Below are 27,303 nucleotides of genomic sequence, written 5' to 3'. Positions count from 1 at the left end.
GTTAAAAAAGAAATCACCCAAGTGGGCTCCCTCAAATGTGACTTTCTCCCATATTTCTGGCCAAGTCAAAAGCATCAAAATACATATCGATGCCTCCTCCATGAGGACTAGCTATTCAGGGTATCAAAGGAAGTGCTCTGCCATAGAACAAAGCACAAGGTTTTGCATATATTAGTCATTCAATAAATAGTTGTTGAAATCAATTGTATAAGATTATTTGCATTACCACTATGTGGCTAAAATGATTAGTTCCATTATTTCACATACTTAGCCATAGATAATAACAGTAACTGAAGTCACTGCTATACTGGATATTCATTTCTCTCTCAGTAGATCTCCATATCTACCTATTTGTCTCCTTAAAAATTTGAGTTATCATTTAACAACCTGATAACTATATAATAAATATCACCAATGATTAGTTGTTTGTTCTCTAAATGCAACTTGGGGAATAATTTATTGTTTTATAATGAGAAAAGTTAAAAATTTGTTTGAAGACAAAAAATACTACCAAGTAAAATAGTTCATTAGGAAATCTTCTTTTAATTATTGTTATCATTTACTGCTTTATGCTTTATAGGTACAAATTCATTCTGAAGCAGTGCTTCTGGAACTTTTTAAATTTCCAACTCTGAATAATAGTTGACATCAAAATTGTTCAGCTGTGTTATACAGTCTCCCTTTAAAAGAGAAAAATATTGCTTAAAGACAGGCCATCCCCCAAATTTTGTAGAACTGAAAGATCATCTCTTGATTGTTTCAGTCTTTGTCAAATTTGGCTTACAAATGCCCTGACTTTGTAGGTATGCAGGATATAAAACATGTGTATGTGTATTCAGTGTTATTCAAGTACACAATGTGTTTCTTCAGGTTAAATCTACACATTTCAATATGCGTGGGTGTTGTTCTTAAAAATATGTAATCAAAGTTGAAAGATTCGATTTATCAAAATGTGCTGATAAATGACAGTGGTAAATGCAAATTTCATGGTCAGTATTTGAAGACCAAAAAAAAAGTCCTCTGCCATTGTCCACGTTTTATCTATTTTTAAAAACAGTAGAGGGAAAAATACACTCAGGAAAAAAAAAAATGAAGCTTTACTGCAAAAGAAATGAATGCAAGAAATGGCACTTTAAGTAGTGAAGAGACATGAACCATCGAAACTTCATAGCCTGCTAAGGAGCAACAGCTGTACCTAATTTCAACTTGATGTGCTTCAGATCTCATATTCATATAGGTATTTAATGATCCAAACATAATGGTCCTATATAGAATAATTACTTATATGAAGGAGCAAACTTCATACGCATTCCTTTCTAAATGATCCTTCAAGAGAAAAACTGCGCTGGTTCTTTGAACAACGAATAGTCTCTTTCACCAATCCAAATGTTTGGGGCTACATAGCTTATCTTTTAAGAGAGAATAATAATAGTGCTGAGGTTACTTCTTTTTGACAGACTCTTTTTGTCTTCCCCCTTCCCAGCACAGCCAGTACAATGAAAAAACGTAGAATGCCAAACCGGTCATTAAGTCATACTGATAGATGGTTACAAGAAATATCAGAAACAAAAGGAAATAAGGTATTTTAGAGTTGGTGTATTTTGAAAGCAGAGATTCCCTTTGAGCTTGACTTTCCTGGGCAGGGAGACTGTCAGAAGCAGGGCTCTCAGATTCCTTGTCTCCTGAAGAGCACAGTGATTGTCCAGAGTTTATTAATCCTTCTTTTTCATTCCTTGCCTCTTCCATGTTCTCAAAAGCTTCACTGATTAAAATTGTTGGCCCTGGAGATTTATCCACACTGCATTCTCCTTGTTGGACAATCTGGCCTATACATCTTTCCCTCCTACTACCTGATGTCACTATTCTTGAGCTTTTGGAAACTTCTTCAGGTGTAGATGCAGGATGATGGTGATTCTCAGCACCCTGGATTTCACTTGTTGGATTACAATTATATTTTGATTTAGAAGAAATAGATTGGAGAGTCATGGTAGTAATTGCATTCTTTATAGCAGTGGCCTGTTCATGAGATGTCAGTGAAGTTTTAACACGGTGATTAGAAATGTGAGAGCCATTCTGAGAAGCTCTATTAGTGTCTGAGTTTAAAGCAGAATGAATAATGGCATCTATATTCGTTTTCTTTGATAATTCTTGGATCTGCCCGTGATCTCTATTTTCTGGAAATATTTTTTTGTCTGTTGGTAACATTCCCAAATGTAAATCTAGTTTTGAGGCTGCTTTTTGATAGTCTGTAATGACCTGTGAGGATTCTTCTACAGATGTTGTATTTCCAATGACACATTTCTTCCTGTCATGTGTCTTCCCAGGATTGTAAATAGATATGGTTTCTTCCTTCTCCATTTCATCTACATGTACATTACAAATACCTAAACATGATTCCTTTTCAAAATCATTGTCACAGATTACACCTACTGTATCTCGTTGACAAAGGGTATCATGTGAATCATCATTTCTCCCTTCATGTGGATCAAACGCTGTTTCCTTTACCTCGATGGGCCTGTCACTTCGTGCTGTCTCTTGAGGTAGCTTAGCAATTATTGCTTTTTCTCTAGCAGACATGCTTTCTAGAGTACTTTCTGATGTTGTCTTAATTATATAAGCTGTACCTGCTTCTGCTTTCTCAGTAATACCATGATCAGCTAGAGAAGACAGTTCACAGCTTGCTGTTTCTTGGCAGGTAAACAATTCTTCTGTAGGATTAGCTTTCAAACTCCTTGTATTATCTCTTTTTTCCCACATGTCTCCACAATCTGCTTGTCCTTTGGTCTGCTCTCTTATATTTGTCTTACTCTCTCTTGCTCTTCCCTGACTTTCCAGAACATTCCAACTTTGTTTATGCTGGGTGTTCTTATTTTGATCTTCCGGATTAATCCAAGCTGATTTTTCTTCTTCAACTTGGAAAAGATACTCATTCCTCAAAACATTTCTATTTCTTGGTAAACAAGCTTGACCAGGCATCCCTCCCAAAATAGTGCCTTCACTAGCTGAGAGATCAAGGTCTGAGGTTGTTAACACAGCTTCCTCCCAGCTTAGATTTGTCCTTGGTGAATGAAATGTATCTGCTCTGATTGACTGGTCATGAATTGGGGTATCCTTACTCGGCAGAGCAGTTAGGTCTCTGTTACTGGCTCCCATCCCTTCCACACTTATTTCAGAGTGGCTCATCTTCCTTTCTTGGTCATGTAAGATTGACTGAAAATTTTTGCTGTGTTTTTCATTAACACCTAAGCATATTCTTTGCTCCTCCTCCTCATTCTTACCATTGCCATAAGCTTTCTTGGAAGATCCTTTTTCTATAGATTCTTCTGAATGGAAATCTGAACGGAAATCACTTCTTAAACATTCCCAATCTTTTACTTCAGTTTTTTTAGCTTCTCCTTCAAGTTTTTGATTAAGGTTGTCTGCCATTAGTTGATCTGCAGAGGGACAAGATATTTGCACTCTGCCTCTCCCTTGGGCTGGATTAGCATTATTATCCAGTACTTCTTTGCTACCAATATGTACTTGCACTAATTCATCACTACTAGTATTTCCCAATGATGGCTTGATTTCTCCCATATCTGAAGTAATTTCCTCTGAAGGTTGATAACTATACTTATTTCCTGAGGAATATTTTTCATTGTGGTAAAACTCTCCCTTTAAGGATCTTTCTGCTGATGAACTTGAAGACAAAGGCCTTTTAAACAAGTCAGTATATACTTCATCATGGATTTGCTTCTTCTGTAACCCCTCAGCTTTATTTGGAAAATTGACTGTATTCTTTTCATCTCTGGAAGCAGTACTTCTTATTAAATGTTGATTTATCTTAAGGGATAAAAACACAAAAAATAATGATCAAATGATTTTAAATATACAAAGCAAATTAGATAGGTTTCATTAACTTGGCTAGTAATTATCTGGTATATTTCCTTGATTCATTTCATTTGTGGATTTTGCACAAATTGTGGAAGCTGGATGTTTTGGGGGGATCCTTGTAGGCTATGACTTGGGAATGAGATTAATAAGAAAAGGGGCCAAAATTAATCACTCTCTTTCCTAGCTTCCAAATATCACATTGTATTATTCAACTATTCTTGCTTGTCATTGCACTTTCTCCTCACTTAGGATATACACATTGATAGCTCCATGCTAATCAATTAGAAAGCAGCTTCCTAGATGCCCCTTTCTGCATTTACACTTGCTGTAGGTGCCCCTATTACAGTTTCTCTTATTAATATGTTTTCTGCAAAGCCTCTGCAAACTATTAATAGCAAAACGTCACTCAAAGAAAAGTGAGGGAGTTAATGTCTCTGCAAATTCTGTTTTAATGACCCTCTGCCAACTGGTGCTCAAATGTATTTGAGCTCTTCAGTGATGCCAACTGTCAGGATTTAACAGTGAGATGCCTGTGTTTTTTTTTTTTTCCTCATAACTGACATTTGCATGATCTCAATAATTATATGCAAATCTTACGTTTTCCCCTTCTTCTCACATAAGGCTCATGTTACTTGTCAACTGCACAGCTGTCTTGTAAGCCAATGCCTGTGGGTTCCACAGATTTGGTTGTATTTCCATCTATTATAGAGCTTCATTGTTTTATGCATTAACATCAGCATGGAGCAAATTAGCATCTAAATTACAGCTCCCTATTCATTTATTGGATGTACAATCTCAGTAACTTCTAAACAAACTTTTATATTTGAGCCTGCTGATTGTAATGAGGTATATTGGTGAAGTATGTGATTTTTCAGGGCCCTTTCATTATATTCTGTGGTTTGAAAAAGATGGCGATGTTAACTTTCAGTTGGTGAGAATTCTCACAATGGGTGACAACTTTGTAGTTTCTTAAAGTTGGAGCAAAGTAAATTGCATACTTTAGTGATGCAGCTTCCATGTCACTATAGAAAGGGTGGAATGTGTGGGGAAAGAGGTGAGCTCCATTTCTTTTCTGTTTCAGCACTGACACTTGAAGAGGCAAATGTCATTTTAATCTTAGATGATTATGAATCCATGTATCCTAATGATATGAGCTCCAACCAAATACAGTAAAGGGTAAATTGCATTATGTGACTCATTTACTCCTATTTCTTCCTTTGTGATAAAAATGCTATCAAAACCATCCCCCTAAAAATCCCAAATAGATTGAATGTTCACCAAGTGTGAAATTTATGATAACAAATTTAATACTAAATTGTACAGTTCTGAATTTGTTTCCTGTTTGAAAAATATGGCGCAGGCTATTTTATCCTCATTTGGTAATTTAATACTTTCCAATGATATAGAACTTAGAGATTCTCACAGATGGAAGTAAGAAAAAAAAAAAAGGCTGCTAAATGCAAGAATCAGACTTGTAGAGCTGGACAGAACCCTAATAATCATCTAGTCCAGCCCTCTCATTTTACAGACAACTTTATGATGAGTGTACACTTGTCACAAAGATTAGAATTGCACATCAGGATAGTACTACCTCTTCTGTAATTCCTACAAACTATTACTCAGAGCCACTGGTAAATAGTAAGAAATGAATGTCATTAATTTACCATTGCAGAGACCAGAAGCAACATACTGAAATCAAAGTGCCTTGTTGATCAAGCTAGAGATGCAAGGACAGAATAGGCTGCACTTTCACATTTGCAAATTATTTATTAGTTGAAGCTATTGAAAGGCAGGCATTGCAGCATCTTTGAAGCATAAATGGATTCATCTTCTCTAATACCGAGGCAACCAGAACACTTACCATCAAATCTAATTCTTTTTCATTACGTTCATCATGTTCCGTGTTTACATCTTTTACATTCTGATTACTGGTTTCCAAGTCTTCCTTGTCCTCATGAGAAAAAACAATTGTTGGGATATAGGTATCTGAAAAGTTAAGATAATTGCACCTATGTAAGATTGTTATAATTGTAGGCTTTAACAAAATAAATACATTCTGTTTAAAAATTAAAGAAATATTACCTGTAATCTTTGAATTCTCAGAGTTATTCTCATCTGATGTTACCAATGATTCTTCTTTACTGTTAAGTTTAAAACAAAATGTTATGCTTTTTTCTTGGATATATTTCTAAGTATTTTTATAGAGGAGGAAATTCAAACCAATTACAAGCCAAACAAATATTATATAACCTTTCACATTTTCTTGCATTACTTTTATATTTTTTAAATTAAATTGATCTCTTAGAATGATGCAGTAATATATATTAGTTCTAGAAAAATGTAAAAATTATTTGCACAATTCCATAATTCTAAATAAAATTATTTTACTCATATTAAAACACATAACCAAAGGAAAAATACATGTAAGTGTAGATTATTTCATTATTCATGAATTTAATCTTTGCAAGTGTAAACATTTTTCTCTTCTTTTAAATGATGAAGTTTTATGAACTGACAGTCCATTTGTGGTCACTGAAATTACTTTCTAATGTTCCAATTATATTTTTGTGTTCCATTTTACTCAAAATTCTTCCAGTTGAACTGACATATTATTAACTCTCTCTCTCTAGAAAAGGAGAAAAAAAACAAACTTACTAGAAACTGAAAGGCAGCTAAATTTATACCCAGTTTAAAGACTTCATGTGTGTATTGCCAAAGGCTAATTTTACAACCAAGGCTTTAGATCATTCATATGGAAGCATACATTTTCTTTCTTTAAAATAATTCAGGTTATAGTAGCTTTTCTCTCATATTCTGCATGCTTATTGAGAAAGATAAATACTTTTTTCTTTCAAATGTAATCTGTTTGTAGGTGTATTTGTGGAATTATAAGAATTTAGATTTGTCCATGACACTCAGCAAGAAAAGAGTTAGTGAAGAGCTCACTTTGTGTACAGTTATGTCACAAGTCAGTCTATCAGAAATGATTGGCCCAGTCTCCACATTTTCTTGTACTGTCTCAGCTGAATTTTCTCCTAGTGACTTTTCTCAATGACTTTTTTCTGCAATAAAAGAAATACAGAGAGTTCACAATGGCTGATAAATTTGTGTAACAGAGCCTAGTTTTCGTTGCGTGGACAATGTTGATTCAAATCCCTGGAAGGCTAATCTTGTTTCAACAAATCACAAGAAAATTGCAAATTCTTCCATCTTGACCATGTAAGAAGTAATTCAGCTTTGTATACATTTTATGATGCTTAATTTTAGCTTTACCAAAACTATTTGGTACCTTGAAGTGGGCCCAGAAATGAAAATAATGTTTTTACCTAAGTATAATTTTATTAGAAAAATATTGTATTTCCAATAAGTGATACTGCTTTAATCTATAAATCTATATTGTTTAATGAGGCCTATAATTATGCAAAGATTCAATTTTTGTGGAATCCAACTGCAAGCTGACACATTTTTCTTTCATAGAGTACATAGAAAATCCATGTACTCTTAAAAATATATAAACCATTAAGCGGCATTTAATTATCCTTTCTTTATCTTTAGTCCCATAGAATGCTGAAAATCTCATTTGTAGAGGGAAAGATCATAACCATTTAAAGCTTTTTGTTTTTGCCTAAGCAAAATGCTATTAATCATTTTTCTTATTAAATTCTCTAAAATGTTTTAATTTTTTAAATGATTGCATCAAAAGGAAAGAAACCTGCTTTTAGCTCACTTTGGGAACAAATAATTAGGTATCAAACCATGTATTATTATATTGACTTCTTACAAAAACATATAATACGGAAATATAGGAAGGAAATCTTAGATTCAGGGGTAAATACAAGAAAGAGAACCTGAAATAGATGAAATTTAATGTTATATCAAATATCTATTAAAAAACGAATAGAAAATGTGTAAGACTTCTACAGGGAAAAGAATAAAATTGTATCAATAAATTTAAAAGACCTAGAAATTATTGAGAGATATACCATGTTCATAGATAGGAAGAAGATTGTGAAGATATTATCTCCTAATTTGATCTACAGATTCAGTTCAATTCTAATCAAAATTTCAAAACAGGTTTTCACAAAATTTGAAAATATGATTCTAAAGAGAAGAATAAAGGACTGAAAATAGCTAGACTACTGAGAAATAGCAGGGTAGAGGAACCTGCTCTACCAGTTTCAATAGTTCTTATGAGGATATAGTTATTAAGACAGTTATATTGGTACAGAGACAGGCAAGTATTGAGAGCTTAGTACCAGATCCCTACTTATATAGAACTTTGGTATATGACAAATATAGCATGTCACCAAGCAGGGAAATAAGGGACTTTTCAGTAAATGGAGATGGGGAAAGTGGCTACCCTCATCGAAAAAAGATGAAATAGGCAAAACATATCTTCAATAATCAATTCCACATGGATTAAGATCTTAAATGTCAAAAACCTTGAAATTCTTAGTAGAATATGTAAATATCTTTCAGACCTCAGAGTAGAAAATGTTTTCTTAAATAAGAAAAAAAAAAAGTGACTATAAAAATTGTCAGTTTAGCTCTATTAAAATTAAAAATTTTTGTTCATTGAAAGACATCCTTATAATAGAAAAATATAAATAAACTGGGAGAAGATGCTTATGTTATACAAAACCAACACAAAATAAATATCAAGAATATATGAAGAACTTCTACAAATCAATAAGAAAGCACAAACATTTCAATAGAATCAGGGGAGAGGAGCAGACATTTCACAGAAGAGAAAATACATATGGCCCATAAGCACATAAAGGATGGTCAGCATTATTAGAAAACAGAGAAATGCAAATCAAGACCACAAGGAGATGCTATTTTATACTTATTTAATTGGTAGAAATTGCTGTCAACTGCATAAATTGAACCATTCCAAATGCCTATCAACAGAAGAGTAGATACAAAACTTGGAATACCACAAAAGAAATATTATAAAGCACTCAAAATTAATAAACTACAGAAACATACAACAATATGGATAAATCTTAGCAACATAATATTGAATGAACAGTGCTAAAACATTACATCAGAAGAGGTTCTTTTTTATTGAGCTAAAACCTACTAAAATAATTTAAATATATTTATCAAGGAATACATATAATATAATACATAGAATATAACAAGACAGGTTGATTTTCAAGATTATGGTTACATCAATTGGGTGAGTCAGAGGAAAGGAATTAGCAAAGGAAATGGTGAGAAGTCTATTGTTTTGAGTGGTAGTTTTGCAGGTGTTTATTATTTAAAATATCTAAGTGGTTAAATTCTAGTTTTAGATAATTTATTAAGACAAATGGGTTGCTGTCTGGCCAAAATTACAGGATGTTTATAGGTAAAATCCCACTCCAAAATCCAAAGTGTCTGTTATATGAACAATTACATTTAAAGGGTTTAATTAAAACCACTTTAGAAAATTTGAGGAAAAAGGCAAAGAACTTGATGGTTGATGAAGATAGGACCCACAACTATATACAATTGTGGTGTAAGTGAAATATGTTAGTGAATATTTCTAGTCTCCACTTTATATTCCCTGAGTCCTTTTGGAGCAGGGGAGTTTCTTATTGATCTGTATTCCTAGTGGCTAATACATTACCTGACACATAATAGTGGCATAATAAATGCTGCTGAATAAATGCACAGTGTCCTTTCTACTCTTCCCTTCTGTCCACCTCTTGTCAAAATTATAACATTCTTCTTCTTTTCTTTCCTCATTAAAATTTATTTTCATAAAAGATTCTAATAAATTAAAACGTGCATATTTTTGTGTGTCTTATAATGTTTACCTCCCACTCCAAAGTTAAAAACAATGCTTTTAATTATGGGTTTAAATAGCTAAACAAAAATTTTTAAATCTTCTAATATAAATTTAGAAATTAAAAAGTCAAAAAGGTATGTAGTTTGTGGAGGGATAGTTCATTTCTAGTGCACCTTAAATCATATAATATAGTCACTAGTATTATTTAATCATAAGAGGGGTCATTCATTCTTCTAATAGATATTTTGAATATCCACTGTATGCCATAAGTTCTAATAAACACTGGGAAATCAAAGATGAATAATATATATGTAGCCTCTTACCTCAAGGAAGCTATAATGTAATGAGGGAAATAGACACATCAACAGGCAATTATTATAATGTGATAAATATTATAATAAATAATGGGATATGATATTCTCTAGAGAAAAAATAACAGAAATAAGGAGAGCACTCAGTTGGAAGAATCTGGGAATTTTTCACAAAGGAAGTAACGTTCTAATTAGGTTTTGGGGAAATAGGAGTTCCTCAAATAGAGAAAAATGGTAAGGTCATTTCAGGCAGAGAGAATAAGAAATGGTCAAAGACGTACAGGTAAGAAAGCACAAAAAGAAGAGAACCATCCAGGAAAAATGAGATGTTCAGAGGGTTTGGACTGTGTTTTGAGGAAAGAATGCCAAGGAATAGAACTGGGGTTGGTTTGAGCCAGGTTTAAACGGCTTAGCATGCCAGGAAATGTGGGACTGAATTCTTTCTGTACTTTTAAACCAGTGCTCCGGTTGCGGGGGAGGGGAGTGGAGGAGTTAAATGGGAAAGAGACACCGTCAGATTTACATTTAGGGACCAATCTCTGGAAGTACATTTAAGGATCTATCTTAGGAGAGCCTGGATGGGATGAGCCATAGTGAAGCAGGAAGACAAGTCAGGAGGCTCCTTCAAAATTTCAGGCACAAATAATGACTGTTAAAGGTGATGGCAATGAGGACAGAGAAAAGGAATCAAATTTGAGTTAAACTTTTGATGTAGCATCAATGCGATTTGTTGATCAATTCCCTGAATGTAGATTTTAAAAATGCCTTCTTTCTGCCTGACCTTGGCTGTGTTCATGAGATTTAGAAATCAAGTATTGCCCTTTCCAAGACCTAAGCAAGGGAGAGTTAAGTCTGGTGGTTAACCGGGGCTCCTGCACTGTTAAGTCGGTAAGGTCTTGAATTAGTCTGCTGGCTGGTTTCTGATGTCTTGCACACTGGGTAATCTGCTTCTCGGGTGCCCATGTAGACACCTTTCAGCCTTTTTCTCTAATCTCTGGTACGTGTGCCTGGACAGTGCATCAACAAGTTATACCTAGTTTCCTGGCTTTTATTCTAGTCAATTCATAGCGAAAAAGAGCAGAAAGACCTGGATTCAAATCACAGTCTTTCCTGTTATTTACCTTACTAAGTCACTTACTAGCCATGCGACCTACAACAAGATACTTAACCTCTCTGTATCTCATTTTTCTCCAAAATATTGCCTAGTCCTTACACAGGGCAATTATTTATCATAATTCTCAATATGCGGAAGTGTTTAATAAATGTATTATCACTACTGTTATTACCACTATTATTAGTGACATGTAGTAAATACCGCACTGATCATTAGTTCTATACTGCCACAGTACCCGATTTCCGTGCTTCTCCTTTTACTTGGAATTATATATATTTTTTAAAGTTTACTCCATTCTCTCATATCTTTAATTCACACGTTACTTTTTTTTACACAAGTTACTTTCAAGAGTAAAATTTGCAGCCCATGATGACATACTAGCTTAGTCTTTCTAAAGTATACTCTAATTATCAGAGGACCACCCTCCAAAGAAAGATCACGAGACCATCAGTGAAAGTAACTTTTTATTTAATATACAAATACAGGGCTTCCCTCGTGGCGCAGTGGTTGAGGGTCCGCCTGCAGATGCAGGAGACGCGGGTTTGTGCCCTGGTCCGGGAAGATCCCACATGCTGCAGGAGTGGCTGGGCCCGTGAGCCATGGCCGCTAAGCCTGTGCGTCCGGAGCCTGTGCTCCGCAACGGGAGAGGCCACAGCAGTGAGAGGCCCGCGTACCACACACACACACAAAAAAAACAAACAAATACAGTGTGCATGGGAATGCTAATTCACACTTTCTGCTATTACCCAATTGATTTATTCACTGTCACAATTTAGGCACCCTGTTAATATTCCTGCAGTTTCTGGGTATGTTGCACTTATGCTTTTGGAATTATGGTTAATTTTAACACTGTCAAAATGTAGTAGTGTTAGTATAAGTAATAATATCATTTTTCCTGGGTTTCTGTAATGCTATTGTGCTAAAAGCCCATATGTCTCTTAAAATATGAGTAAAACCTGTTCCACCCAGTCTAAGTCTGAAGTGATGGAATTACCCAACCAGTCAGGGTAAATGTGAGGATTAGGTTGTAGGTAGCAGAAATGTAACTCTGTTCCAAGAGGAATCAAAAAGTTGGCATAAAAAAAGGATCATTTCCAAAAGGAGTCATGAATATTGCATTTGTGTCTCTTTAACACTCTGCTTGAAAGTACTCAGCACTGCCTAAAGAAAACCAACTTGGAATTCTTAGGCATCACCTCTCACTCTGATAAACAGCTAAAAAGTCAATATTGAACTCTTCAAGAAGACGTTAAGTTAAGTGTGCCTTCTTTGTTCGAAGCTTGTGCTCTCATTTGATTTCCTCTACCCACTCTCCCTAAATGAATGGAGAGATTTTAAGTTAGAAATATTATGTACCTCCCTTGAAATTTTTTTAAAGACACTTAAGAAGAATATATCAGGATTGGCATTGCTAAGTGGATACTTACAGAACTACTGAAAAGGTTTTCCTGGAATAAATAATTACATATTGTGTACTGTTTATTTTCATAATTTTATGGTGATATTTTTCTAAAAATGGACTTTCTAGCATTCTGACATTTTATAGCCATGAATTGGAGGAGGGAGGAAAGCAGAAACTTGTACTTAATGAGAGGTAAAGTTCATAATACATTAACCAACTACTAGGACTTAGTATCTATTCCTTTGGTGTTACACTACGGATAGTCTCCTTTTGATCAGGAATAAAACCAGAACAGAAGAGAAATATTTGATCAAAAGAGAGACAGTTAGAGCAATAAATGTCTAATTGTGAACAGAAGTGTCTAAGGAAAAAGTTTAAAGGCATAATGCAAGAAGGAATTTAGGATGAAAAGATGAATTAAAATTCAGTTCCTTGATGATAATTCCACAGAGGAGAACAAAATGAAGACAGTTCTGCATTAATAACGGGGATTGAAAGAAGCAAGAAATAATCTCAAAGAAAAAACATCAAAAATTTTAAATGGCTTCTATTTCCTTTAGATGCTGAATCTGGAGACTAATAACTAATATGGTAAAGAACATGGTTTTTGTGGGATTCCTCATCTTCAAAGTGAAAGCTCTGGATTAGATTAGGGATATCAAATACAATACTCTCATGCTGGCCTCCTTCTCTCGCACCCATGGCAAGCACTGATAACAGATCAAGGGACTTCCTAGCTGAGGCCAGATTGAGCCCCGTGATCCTTCTCTATACAACCAGGCAGCCACTACCCCTTTATTTCTCAACCCCTTTATTGCTCAAAATGGAAACAATCTGCCTTTCTCAATTTTGACATTAAATAACATGCTTTCCAGTTTTAGGAGTTCCATATTTATGTAACTAATAGTATTCCATAAATATAATTTTGAAATGTAATTTGGAAATTTCTTAAATTTGTTTTCAAAAGATGTAAATGCTAGTAGGATCAATAGAAATAACCATTAACTTTGCAATACAAAGATAAATTCTCAATTAAATCTTATGGTCAGCATTTCAAATTTAATACCTACAGAAGTCCTATCCACACAGTTTGTGAGCTAGACTTACATTATTTATAATGCAGATTATACAATGATTTATTCCCAGATTATTTTACTATGTCCAGGTAAACCTTTTCAAATAGTGGAACATTATCAATATCTACAAATGATTGGGATAAACGAATATATTGGATAATACCTATGACATAAGCTAATTTATTACTTTTAAAATGTAAGCATAAACCACGGCAAACCACAAGCCCCTTGAGTAAAGTCTAGTGAACTGCTCAAGTATTCAAGTAACTAAGAACATATCACCACATTAGTGACCAGATGGTTTTATTGAGTCACTTTCCTGTTTTCCACAAACCTGAACTGCTATGTTCCTAAAAATCTTCTCTATTTCTTTTACTAAGTTAGAACATTGCCTATTGCCTCAGTGCTTGATCTTGAAAATATATTGAAAACGATGGTATGATGCCTTCTTGATGCAGGAAATTTCAATAGCAGAGAAAGAAGCAACTAAAAAGCATAACCTTGTTGAAGAATTCTTTGGTAAGTTTCTTTTCCAAAGTTGCTTCATTTCCTAACTCTTTGTCTGCTGCCAAGGATTGCTGTTTTCAAATCTGCTTTGTCATGTCAAAGCAGTGGGTGCTATTTTTTCTTGCTCACCCACCCCACAGAAATCAGGGAGAAAAAATTATTTGGATTTAATTCTGTGATTGAATCTGGGCATCATGTGCAATTTTGTAGAGATGGGATCTCCTTAGAGTGTCTTCTAAAGGAGTACTAAATTGCGAGAATCTAGTGCTTAATTAAGTCAAACCTTGGAGGTTCACGTGTGAACAACAACAACAAAAATTGTAGGTTGCTTTGGGAGAGATGTAATTACAAGCAGAATCCATGAATTTTCAGTAGAAGAAGAGCTATAGGTAAACCTGGCCCAAGGGACTTCTCTGCCACAATCTGCCAATTATATTCTACCAAGAGAGAAATGTAAATGTTTTTAAGTGATGGATACTGGAAAAACTAAAGAATATACATCAGACAGATATCAGAAAAAAATTCTTAACTTTATTGATCTAAAGTCCTTATTTTACCTGAGTTCTTAATGGAAGTAATTGTTATCCGTGGAGCATGTGGGTGACAAAAAAATTAGTCATTGTCCAGCTGAGATTCTTACTACTTCAGAATTCTGACATTCTGATTCTCCACAATTCCCCTACAAAGTGATTTCTAAGAACTTTATACAGCATCCATCTTTTGAAAATTATCAGAATATTGTTAATATCTATTTTTTCCTAAGGATACTAATTTTCAGGCATTATTTCCTTCATAAAGATATTGATTTGTTTGTGTTTGTGTAAAAAAGTCATTATCACAAAATCATGACTATGAGCTAACTAACTGCAATTAAGGAAATCCTGATTAAACATGTTTTCTCTGTGAAATCTACATATAAGTATCACCTAAGATATTTGGTCTGTTAAATACTGAGATTTGACATCCAAGCTCTACAGAATTTGTATTAAATATTGTTTTGAAAACGGTTTTAAGAAAAGGTAATTTAAAATATAAATTGATATTCCCAGAGTATGTGTGGAAAGGTAGTATTTGGAAGGGCTAGGAGCGGGAAGGAAAACAAAGGAGCATGAGACTTCCAGACTGAAATCAAATCATTCGGAAGTGACACTTCTCAAAAGGATCTGTTGCCCAGCTGAGGGTGGCAGCCACTCCCCTGAGCATCTGTGCCCTCTATTGTTCCCCGAGATAGTAAAGTTTACATGGGGTTGTTCGTTTTGTTTTTTCTTTAATGGGGAACAAAGTGCCAAACTTCTCCAACTCTTTCCCCAGCTTTTCTCCTATTCCTGGCTCTTGACAGAGAATTTCAAGCATGTATCAATACTCTTCCCTTTATCTGGAGAGTAAATCAGGTGAAATGATGTATAATTCAGTAAAATATTGGTAAAGCAGTTCTTCAGTATTTCGTATAGGAGATGGTAGGTTTTATGTTCATAAGAAAAATCACCAAGTATCTTAAATATAATAATTAGGGCCAACAAAAGTCAGAGCGTGCCAAATCAAGTTAAAAATGTTAAAGTACTGCCTTCCTGTTACTGCTTTTAATTAAATGTTAAATTTAAAAGTTATGAAATCATTTTTTAAAAATCCTAGGACCTTTTATTTATGGCTATGCAATTAATAAACGTCTTGTATTTTCTCTAAATTTAAAATTATTTTATATTTAAAATTTTTTTATATTATCAGCTACTGCTTTTTAGTTTTAATAAGTGTTTAGTAACCTCTATCATATGAAATCCATTGGAATTCATTTCCATTTTCAAGAAATTCAGTTTCACAAACATTTTTAAACTACCTACTCTACTTATGCTAATCACAGCATAAATTGATATATCAGGGAAAAGAGAAATATGGTAAATTGGGTTGGATGGTTTGTGTTAAATTCCAAATAAGAACCCTATTATCAAACTGGATTTGTATTTAACTGCATTTGAAAAGTTTTCTAGGCAGACTCAGGAAGTCTTAAAGCATTATTTCTAAATTTAATGCTTTTGTGAACTTACGTCACACATTAAAATCATCTTAATGCACCTTTTTGTCAAATCTTCACAATAGGATTACAAAAGGAAGGGAGGAGAGGATACATTTAAAAAGCAAATGAAAAAGAACTCAATGGAAGCCTATTAGGCTACCTGTTGATGAGCCTGTAAGAGAGTCATTAATATGCGGATCATTGACATGATAGTCCATAATGACTCCTCCAGGGACACTCATTCTATTGTGTCAGAGACTAGTTAGGGATTCATTAACGTGAAGACTCGTGACTTCTTAATATGCAAATTATTAATGCAATGCACTGAGGCATACTCACAAATGTCCACATCTTGTGTTACAGGTTTTCTTTGCCAGCCCTTCACCCACACCTTTTGTGAATTAGTATTTTCTTTCTGTCCTCTTGCGGATTTCTTCACAAAAGATTCTGCACTCCTGTGGAATCTACCACTTCATATTCAAAGACCTCCTCCCCTTCAGCCCACATTTCTTTGATTTAAGGCAGGTTTATATATACAAACCACTTGAACATTTTGACTAAATCAGTCAAAATTCAGCACAAAATCTGATTTGATATTTTTCTGCAATGTCAAATTGCTTTTTGGCTAAAGGCAGAACAATGTGAATGAATCACTTGTTTTTAAAAAATGAGATTCTGAAACATGAATAGTGTGACCAGCAGTTGAATAATTTGCTCTGAAGGTGGGTAGGGAAAGAGTAGTGGAATAGAAAAAAGAAAAAGAGAGCAGAGAAAGGCCATGAAAGAGGACACTAGAAAGAAAAGTGCAATTAAACTAAGAAGAGTATGTGTTCTTACCAATGTAACACATTAAATGAGGAAATGGATTTAAACTGCTCAGTGTCTGGCATACAGCAAGCAATCAATAAACATTAGCTATTATTATTACGTCGACACTTTGCACTTTGCAAAAAGATAAAATTAATATCCACATTCCCTGTTGAAACAATAAGAAAAATGTTATGGAGAGAAAGTTGTTCAGTCCTTGAATTAACATTCTCTGAAGAAGGGGATCAAACTTATAGTCCTTATTCCTGCAGCAGAATTATCTACAGAATTCATGGAAAGGTACTCAAGTATCTTTCAAAGCTTATACACATACCATGTATGGGAAATATAATTTTTCATCTGGGACTATGTATGCAACCTCTATTCATTTTCTTGACATTTTATTCTAGCCTCATCTAAAATACAATACAATCTTTTACTACTATTTCTCTACTAAATTTCAGGAGAAACAGACCCTTATTTCTAAATAAGGTTCACCAGTGTTGTAAGATGTATCAATATTTCATTTTTATTGATGAATAGTATTCCATCGTATAGATACACTCACTTTACGCATTTACCAGTTGATGGGTATTTGAGTTGTTTCCACCTTTTGGCTCTTGTGGACAGTGCTTCTATGAACATTTACATACCGGTGTTTGCATGGACTTATGTTTTCATTTCCCCTGGGTAGATACCTGGAAGTGAAATTGCTGGGTTTATGATAATTCTATAATTTGTTTCTCCACATCCTCACCGACACTTGTTATTATCTGTCTTATTGATTGTTGTCAGTATAGTGGGCGTGAAGTGACATCTCATTGTGGTTTTGATTAGCATTTTCATAGTAACTAATGATATTGAATACTTTTTCATGTGCTTATTGGTCATTAATATATCCTCTGTGGAGAAATATCTATTTAAATCCTTTGCTCATTTTAAAATTAGGCTGTCTTTTTATTATTGAGTTGTAAGAGTTCTTCTGGATAAGTCACTTATTAGATATATTTGTAAATGTTTTCTCCCATTTTCACTGTCTTGACTGTGTCTTTGGGTGCAAGAGTTCTTAATCTGGATGGTGTCCAAGTAATATAATTTTAAAATTAACTTTAAGGTCTTTGCTAACTTGCAGAGATCCTTCATAGAATCTATTTGATTAAAACTCTTTAAATAAGAGGCAATATTATTTTTAACATAAATAATCTTTATTAGTGTAGTTATCACATGCAACCAACTACATTTCATATTCTTGCTCATGTTAATTTCAATACTAAAATGCTAGAAAATGTCCACCAGTTATTTGTCCTAGCCAAGTTCTAGACTGGAGTAGATGTAAGCAGATTCAGGGATGATGCAAATGAACCTATAGAGTCAAAAAAAGAAGTCCAACTGATTTAAGAAGCTTACAGTACAAACACCACCTTACTCCTCTGGTTGGTGCCTTTCACTGGAAGAGATGGAATAGGCAGGAGGAGCTCATCACTGCCAAGATGGCTCTCCCAGTTGAAGGCTTTTGGATCCCTGATTAAGTAAAGCAAAATTCATTGCCAGCAAACCTAAGAAGATGAACCGTGAAGGTCTCACTAAGACAGACTATGGTTAGAGATTAATAGAAGAGCAATACGGTGCTTGGGAAGGACAAGTTGAGAACCAGTATGAACTAAAAGGCAAGGAACAGGTGACTGAAGAAGTTGGGCCACAGGCTGGGATTGCTGAAGGAGTCAAATGCAAGGGCTGAATCCTGAAGGGATGCAGTTATGTTGCCAAAGATGGGGATCTCTGCCACACTTTTAACAAGGCAGCACAAGACTTTACAGTCAACATTCTGAAGAATACAGCTATCAAGTGGCTTTAAAAGGATTCAGTCCTTCTACTGGATATCATGCTAAGTCAGGATAATGTTGGACAAAATTTAATGTGTATTCATTCAGCAAGTAGTTAATCTGTGCTAGGCATCATGCTAAATGTTAAACTACTAGCACAAGCTGAGATTGAACCAACTCTGACTTCATAGAGCTTACAGTCTAAAGAATGATAAATGAAAACTGGCAGTATAAAATCACAGCTGTACATTTCATGATTGGGGAAGCATGGAGTGCTATAGAAGAAAATACAGTCGACTCTTGAAAAACACAGGTTTGAACTGCGTGGGTCCACTTATATGCAGATTTTTTTTCAATAGTAAATACTACAGTACTACGTGGCCTTCAGTTGGTTAAATCTGACGATGCAGAACCATGGATACAGAGGAACTGAGTATATGGAGGACCAACTATAAGTTATACTCAGATTTTCAACTACAAAGAGGGTCAGCACCCCTGGTATCCCCATCGTAATAAGATCCATAACAGGGTCCATACAGGATCCATACAGGGTCAACTGTAATAAGATCCATAAGTCAAACTCAGGGAAGGCAGTAGCAACTGTGTATATACATGGGCTTATAAAGAGAGCAGACTGAAGGAAGATCATATCCTTTAATATGATTACAAATCATATTTAAAAGTTTGATTTTTCTGAACTGTAAAATATATACTTTTCAAAAAGAAAAGTAAATACTTTCTGAAAGTTTACTTCATTCTAAATGGAAATTAACTTTACCATGCTATTTAAAGTGTCTTTTTCGCCTTCCCCAAGTCATCACAAATGATGGGGCAAAATTTCTTTAATAGATGCCTTATTTAAAAAGCTTATCTTTTGTGTCGTAATTCCCACAGTACTTAATGTTGCTATTAATGCTTAAAAATCCCTCAGGCCATATTTGCAAAAGCATTATTTTATTTGCTAATTTTTCTTTGTTTAATAGCATTATTCTTTTGGTGGATACTGAGACTAATTGATTTTCAAATTAAAAGAAAAAGTTACAACTCAAAACACATGTGTTTAGTCTTTTGTTTATATCATTCTCAACCCTGGTGCATATCAGAATCAGCTGGGGAGCTTTTTAAAAATACCAGTGCCTGCAACCTGCCCCCAACCAATGAAATTGGGGCCTTATAGGAGGATCTAGGCATGGGTGCCTTATTTTTCCCCTTCCTATGTGCACCCAAGTTTAAGAAACACTGGTTTACACTACTATTCTACCCTGGCTTTTACTATATCAAAGTATGGTTAGTGGGAAAATAAATCCTTCAGTGAAAATACTCCGCTCTTAAGATTTTCTATGGGGTGGGAGGAGAGGGTATACATAATCAAGCAGGTTAGCAATAATGTAAATTTTATAGGGATTTTACTTCTGCTACTGTTAGGTCTATTAAACAATTAATTTTTATTTATCATGAGGATTACCAATCCATACATCAGTGAATTTAAATTTACTGATTTTTTTTAACTGAAAAGAAATCTAGATGCTGTTTAGGGTAAGAGACGTTAATCTTTTCTACCCTAACCCTGATCATGTTTGTTAAGATTTAGACCTGGGATGGTAAAATGTTTTCCAGTTGTACTATGGCAAATTGCCCAAACAATTATTGTAAATGCAAGCACCGTAAAGTGTATTGCCAAGGACACTAGTTGGTTAGATCCCATAAAAGAGACAATTAGTCTTGAGATGAAAATAGCAGAGATGAGGTGACAGTTATTAAAAAAGCAGAGCATGCAATGTAATGGCTTAAATGTAAGTTGTGGATAATGCTGATAGTTTAATGTGTTTGGAGTTTATAATTTGTAAAGTAATGTTTCATATAAAAAGATCAAAACTGCTTATATTCCGGTCTTCTTTATTCCTCATTTGCTACATAAGTAAAGGCATTTTCAAGATTACACTTGCTATCTTTCCAAATCATCATTTTACGAAGGTTTGCTTGATTTATTATATGTATACAGTGTTAATTTATGAGAAATATTTTCTTCTTACAGGTATCAATTTACATAAACTTATCCAGTATCTACAGTACTCATAGTCTATTGTCAGGATAATCGAAAAATTTTGAAATAAAATAATAATAGATAGAATTATTCAGTGCTTTTTAAGATAACTCAAATGTGGAATTTCTTCTTTGATTAGATTACCTGTAACACAACTGCACCTTCACCAAGACAGAATTGCAACTCAGTCCTTCTGTTGCAAAGATGAATCTAAAAGATTGGATATAGGGATTTGGGCAGCCAGAGAAAGCAGAAAGGGACCCTAAAAGACTTTAGAGTCAAAGACAAACTGCTGATGACATATTTTCATCTGTACCTTTGCTACACTTCCCCTTTCTTTCAGAGACCCTGTGGGTAGTGATGGGTCCTGTGGGAAATAAGCCCAAGAACGTATAGGCGACCTAAAGAGCATGAGAACCTAATGTAAACAGAAGGGGAGATCCATCACTTGAACTTGCTTAGAATATTTGCACTGGTTGCTTTGTTCTGCATGGAACTCTCTTCCCCCAGATTTCTTCATGACTGACTTTCTTCAAGTCTCTGATCAATTGTCATCTTCTCAATGAAGTAGTCTTTATTCCTTATTCTTCTTATGCTGCTCTGTTTTTTATATTCTCAATTGCATATGTCATCTTCTAAAATAACTTACTTATTCTTCATGTTTATTACTTATTAGTTTTCCTTCCATTAGAATGTAAGCTACATGAGGACAGGGATTGTCATTTCTTTCATGATGTATCTCTAGTACTGAGAACCGTACCTGACACATAGTATGTGTTCAACAAAGATTTGTTGAATGTATGAAGATCCTGTATTCATTTCTTCTAGTCATCGATCTTTTTTTTACTCTCTTTTAATACACAAGCTGACAAGCATAGTTAGAATTTTGATACTAATATTTTGATTATTTTTTTCATGTGAACCAAGATTCATACCCTCTTAATCTTGAGGTCATTGGTACTATAGAAAAAAATATACTAGTGTAATTTCCATGTATCCATTCAAGAGGATAAAGACTGAGATGCCTGGACTAATCTTTTTCACTAAATTAAAACGTAAACCTTAGATTTTGAAGGAAGAATTTGGGCGAAAAACAATTATAGAAATAAATTTCCCCTAAGTGTCACCAGAGTAGTAAAATAAATCACCCATGAAATAGTATAGAAATACCTAAAAATTAGTGCCATAATATATATGTGTGTTTATTTACGTTAAAGATGACCTATAGCAGAATTCAGTTAATGTTGATAATGAGAAAAGGATAAAACCTATGTTTTAAACATGCTAACATACAGAAACAGTAAGTAAAAAACAGTTATGAACATAGAAAATCAATATCCCTTCTTATGGACAGTGACCTAGTTCATACTTATCACTCTTTTCTGCATACGCTTTCTGGATTGATATAACTAAAATAATACTTTATCCCTGAGCATAGGAACTAAAGTTCAAAATCCTTGGTCTAGCAAGACTGTGCAATTCTTTTTCAACCTTTTTCTTCAAGTTTGACTCTCACAATTCTTTCCATTCCAGGCAGTCAAATTGACTAACAAAACCTCCGATTTAATCTTTTTTGCTGCCACGTCCACAAGTATTTTTTATTCTATGTAAACAGTCTCCTAACTCTTCTCCACCTACCGAAGTTTTACCATTTCCAGATGAAGTTCAGTTCCTCTGTGATGCTGTTTCTGATCAGGTCCGCCTGCAGTAGTAAATCATTTCTCTAAAACCTGTTGCTCTGCATCTCCTATGCTCTCCTCTAAGTCTGTGTCATTCCATTTGTGTTGATAACTAACTTCTCATGTGCATAAATATTATCCATTTATCAAATTAATGCTTGAAAATAGAAGCTAACTAGAAGAATCCTACATAAATTAAGGACTCTGTAATTTCTTTATGGTGAATTGGCTGATTGGGGCACTATGGTTCAAAGCCACAGGGAATTAGAGACCTTAAATCACAAAAAGAGCTTTTCCTCTTATATATTTCCTGGTCTTGATCAAATAAATCCCTTTTGCCTAAATTTCTTCTCATGTAAATGGGACTGGCCTGTTGACTACAATGTATAAAAGTGATCTAGTGGGAGGTAATTTTATATCACTTAAGAAATAATGATAAAGACATTTAAAGTATGTATTCCTTAAGTTTATATAATTAGAAATTTCTAAACCAAAGAACAAGCTAACTTGTTAAAGTAGTAAAATATCATAAATTTAAAGTTGTCGATGGACTACAATCCATGCACAAGATGAGAGTCCCACCTGGTTTTGTAGACAAGCTCTAATAAATGTTACTGATGCTCAGATAAAAATTAAAAGAATGAAAGCAAACTGGTCCAAAATTACCATAAGTGGCCAAGGAATTCCCCAGGAATTGAAGAATAACACAGAAAAAAAAGACTCTTATAATCACACCAACATAATTTTGAGGGTTTTTCAAAAAATTAATTGCCTCAGAATTTACAAGTCAGAGACAGGAGTATTCTGTTGTACTAATAAGAATACCCCTCCAGGATGCTCAGTCAATAGCTAAGCTTTCCCCAGAAATTGTTTAACTCAGTCTCACAAATGCCATTTTCAGTAGGAGCCCATTCATATTTGTATACTAAAAGTTAATTGGACAACAACAAATGTAAATGATAAAACTTTAATTTTCAGCAAGTTTCATTAAAACACTTCTTCTGAGAAAGTGAAACATAACTATTTACAGATGCTATGCATTACCTACCTCAATAATACATTTATACTTTGGGTGGAAACTTCAGGTTTTATACAATAAAGCTCTTTAGGATATTAGGAAAATTATAGTAAATCTCTTAATGAAAACTATGAGATGATAGTTGAGGGTAGTGATGTAAGAGTTAATTGATGTGTCATTATAGACGGGGTATATTATTATTTTGCCATATAAAATATGTAATCATTTATGCTAATTTCCTAAAAACATATATTTGTTTCCCAATTCTTATATCATAAAAAGAAAAATAATATAATTTTAAAATTTAAAGCATTATAATATAATAACAGTACTATTTCCATCTGAGTTTGTTAATATTTTCACAAAACATTTTAATTGTAGTTTATATTCTGCAAAAATCAGCAATTAGCTACAAACTAGAAAGTCACCATTGCTTATGGTTTTCAAAGGTAAAAGCTTTTGCTTATAAGAATCAATGTAACTGGACTCCTCTTATATAGTTTTAAAACATTTATATACAAGAATATGGGAAGTCTTCATATTATTCCTATAAATTTTTTTTTAAATCTAAAATTATATCAAAGTAATTTTTTTAAAAAGTACTCAATAGGAACTTCCCTGCAGTGGCTAGGACTCTGTGCTCCCAATGCTGGGGGCCCAGGTTCGATCCCTGGTCAGGGAACTAGATCCCACATTCCACATCTAAGACCCAGCACAGCTAAATAAATAAATATATTTTTAAAAAAGTACTCAACAGGGCTTCCCTGGTGGTGCAGTGGTTGAGAGTCCGCCTGCCGATGCAGGGGACACGGGTTCGTGCCCCGGTCCGGGAAGATCCCGCATGCCGCCGAGCGGCTGGGCCCGTGAGCCATGGCCGCTGAGCCTGCGCGTCTGGAGCCTGTGCTCCGCAATGGGAGAGGCCACAACTGCGAGAGGCCCGCGTACCGAAAAAAAAAAAAAAAGTACTCAACAGAATGTAGCAGATTCATCGTACTACTTTGTAGGTTTTAAGGTTAAACATTTACATGCACTGTATTATTTCTCTTTAATTGTTTTTGTTTTTATGGTTTCATATAAGCAAAGACCAAGAATCTGCAATCTCAAGACAGAGAGGACGTGGTTTAGGTGTTTAGGTTTAGGTACAGGGGAGGAATCTGGTAGAGGCAAAAGGCCCAGTCAAAGCAAGTCATTAAGGTAAAGAAAAGCAGACAGAACAACAGCCAGACCCAGAATCCACAGGCGTCAGAATCAGTGAGTGCCCCAAGCAGCAGCAGCAGAACCAGAACCAACAATACTGAGAGTATTGGCCCTGGTCCTGGCCCTGGCAAAGAGAAAGAATGAATGACTCAATTCTGATCAGTGGACATTCAATATCTGCCTTTGGTCTTTTATTATTCAGCCTGTTGGATTTTTCTCTTGTCCCACTGGTCTGGATTGTGATATGAAGGAAGCCAAAAGCTGACCAATGAGTATTTCTTTTATTTGGGATGTTAAGATTACTTGACATTACAGAAGAGTAACATTGTACTGACTCAATGAATCAGCTCTTTAGAAGACAGGAAAGAAGGAAAGACTAAATAAAGTGTCCTATAGTAGACTATATTAACTTATTTCTCAATTTGATCTTTCTTTGATACCCTGGTAACTGAAAGTAAATTTAAACTACTACAAGATGTTAGTATGGTTAATATGTTCAATTCTATATTTAATTTTGAGTCAATTTTGACAACAAATATGTGGTTATTGAAGAAATAAATTTCCCTCTTAGCTGTTGTTTTTATAATGTGTAAGTATGGTTTTTGTATACTCTGTTCTTTACTTTTAAAATAATGTGTTGTTTTAAATAAATTTATTTATTTAATTTATTTATTTTGGCTGCGTTGGGTCTTCCTTGCTATGCGCAGGCTTTCTCTAGTTGCAGCGAGCGGGGGCTACTCTTCGTTGCGGTGCATGGCCTCTAGGCACGCGGGCTTCAGTAGTTGTGGCATGCGGGCTCAGTAGTTGTGGCTCGAGGGCTCTAGAACGCAGGCTCGGTAGTTGTGGCGCACGGGCTCAGTTGCTCTGTGGCATGTGGGATCTTCCTGGACCAGGGCTCGAACCCATGTCCCCTGCATTGGCAGGTGGATTCTTAACCACTACGCCAGCAAGGAAGCCCCAGAAACAATGTTTATTTTTATTCAAATGAACAATCATTACTTATGTGGCAATGGAATCGAATATGAGTGTAGAATTAATAGGAGTTGGCAAAAGAGAAATCAGTTCTTATGTTGACATTTCTTATTTGCATGACTGGAATGATGACTATGACTTTAAACAAAGTATGGGATAGAGGAAGAAGGATTAGGATTGAAGGGGAAATGTAACTTTGGTTTGGGACGTAAGGGAATTAATTTGCCACATGGATATCCAGATGGAGATGACCAGTAGGACTCTGATTTTTAAAGATTGTGAAAACAATAAAAGCACTCATCATTAAAATTATAAAAAGCATAATTCATTCTTTAAGTATTCAGAATGGATACTTTAGGATTTTACCAGGCTCTACGGTTATCAGGTTTAATCAGTATTTTTTCAGAGCTTTTCCACACAAAACCCTTTGTTAGTCACAGTGGGGAATAATGCTTACACTAATATACCACTGCTGACCTCAAGGATCTTGCAATCCATTTGAGAAGATGGCACACACATAAAAGTTTTTAAAAGTGCAGGAAAAGGCCACCATTTGAAAGGCCACCATTGGAAGAATTCTGGCTAAACAGATATAGAGGGACATATGACAAAAGTCCTCTTCTCAAATAAAAATATCTGATAAACAGTAAGTTTCACTGAATGTTAATTTCTTTGCCTATAAATTGCATCAGATGCAAACATGGCAAACAGCAACCCTTTCATTTAAGGAAAGTTGTTTTATTTTGCATCATAGGAGTAGCTACTCCATGGGAAAATATTGCCGGAAACGCTGGTAATTTTAAGGCAGTATAGTAAAGCTATGAAAGGGCAAAAGCAAGTTCCATAACATGGATAAATAGACAGTAGGAGTAGCCCTGGTGAACTACACTGAGTTTTATGAGATTTGTAAACAAATGCCTTGAATGTTCATATAACTGCCATTGTCTAAAGCTTAACTTGGTTTGCCAAAGGTAACTTTGAATGAGGTATTACTAATACAAACAATATAAAATACTAGAAAATTTTGAACTATCTTTGTGAAAAGTGAAAAGCTCATATATACATATGCGTGTGTGCTTTCCACACAAAAAAGCAATGCATCAAGGATAACTTGAATGTAGGTGGGCAATATTACTTATACTGCTCCCTATGTTCAATTTACTAAATAAATTATCAACTGGATTGAAGGTACCAGTCCTCTGTACATATTCATTGCTTCGAACAATACGTTTTAATTAAAATTGTACACACACATAGACACGTACACACAGAATCAATGATTTTAACGTATATTAAAATGACTTCTGCTTGTGAACACAGTATTAACCTTTCTACAAAAAGGTACACTTAAAACAGTTTAAATTTCAGCTGGTCAAGGTTACATTTGGTTTTTACAAATCTATTCAAAATTTCTTTTCAATGTACTTACAAAATTATATTATTGAATGAAATTGTATTAAAATGAGATTTCTAAAAAAGGGTGTAGCCATTATTCAAAATTATTCGTTATTTGTCTAAGAGAGTTTCAACAATTCTAATACAGCTACCTTTTTAGGTAGGATTGAGAAATAAATGACATGATCTTCTGAAGTACTTTTAATTTTGTGATTTAGTAAAGTAAAGCCTCTTTCCCTTCTCTGACTCCCATAGGAGTCCAATACTCAGGACTCAGAGCTAAAGAGGGCAGGATTGT

General features: G+C 34.5%; 1 protein-coding gene across 2 annotated transcripts in view; it reads right to left on the bottom strand.

Annotated features, from left to right (window-relative positions):
* Positions 1-932: 932 nt before the first annotated feature.
* The window catches only part of PPP1R3A (protein phosphatase 1 regulatory subunit 3A), a 35,835-nt gene continuing 9,464 nt past the window's right edge, over positions 933-27,303 (bottom strand). For both annotated transcript variants that reach the window (XM_007114738.4, XM_028489846.2), the window contains 3 exons: positions 5,956-6,014; positions 5,735-5,859; positions 933-3,822 (listed from right to left, as the gene is read on the bottom strand). In XM_007114738.4, the coding sequence (XP_007114800.2) occupies positions 1,441-3,822; positions 5,735-5,859; positions 5,956-6,014 (2,566 nt within the window). In that variant the 3' untranslated portion in view covers positions 933-1,440. The remainder of the gene's footprint in view (positions 3,823-5,734; positions 5,860-5,955; positions 6,015-27,303) is intronic.

Source organism: Physeter macrocephalus, chromosome 5 (genome assembly GCF_002837175.3).
Source record: "Physeter macrocephalus isolate SW-GA chromosome 5, ASM283717v5, whole genome shotgun sequence".
Taxonomy (NCBI): Eukaryota; Metazoa; Chordata; class Mammalia; order Artiodactyla; family Physeteridae; genus Physeter; species Physeter macrocephalus.
This window is presented reverse-complemented; position numbering and strand designations above follow the sequence as displayed.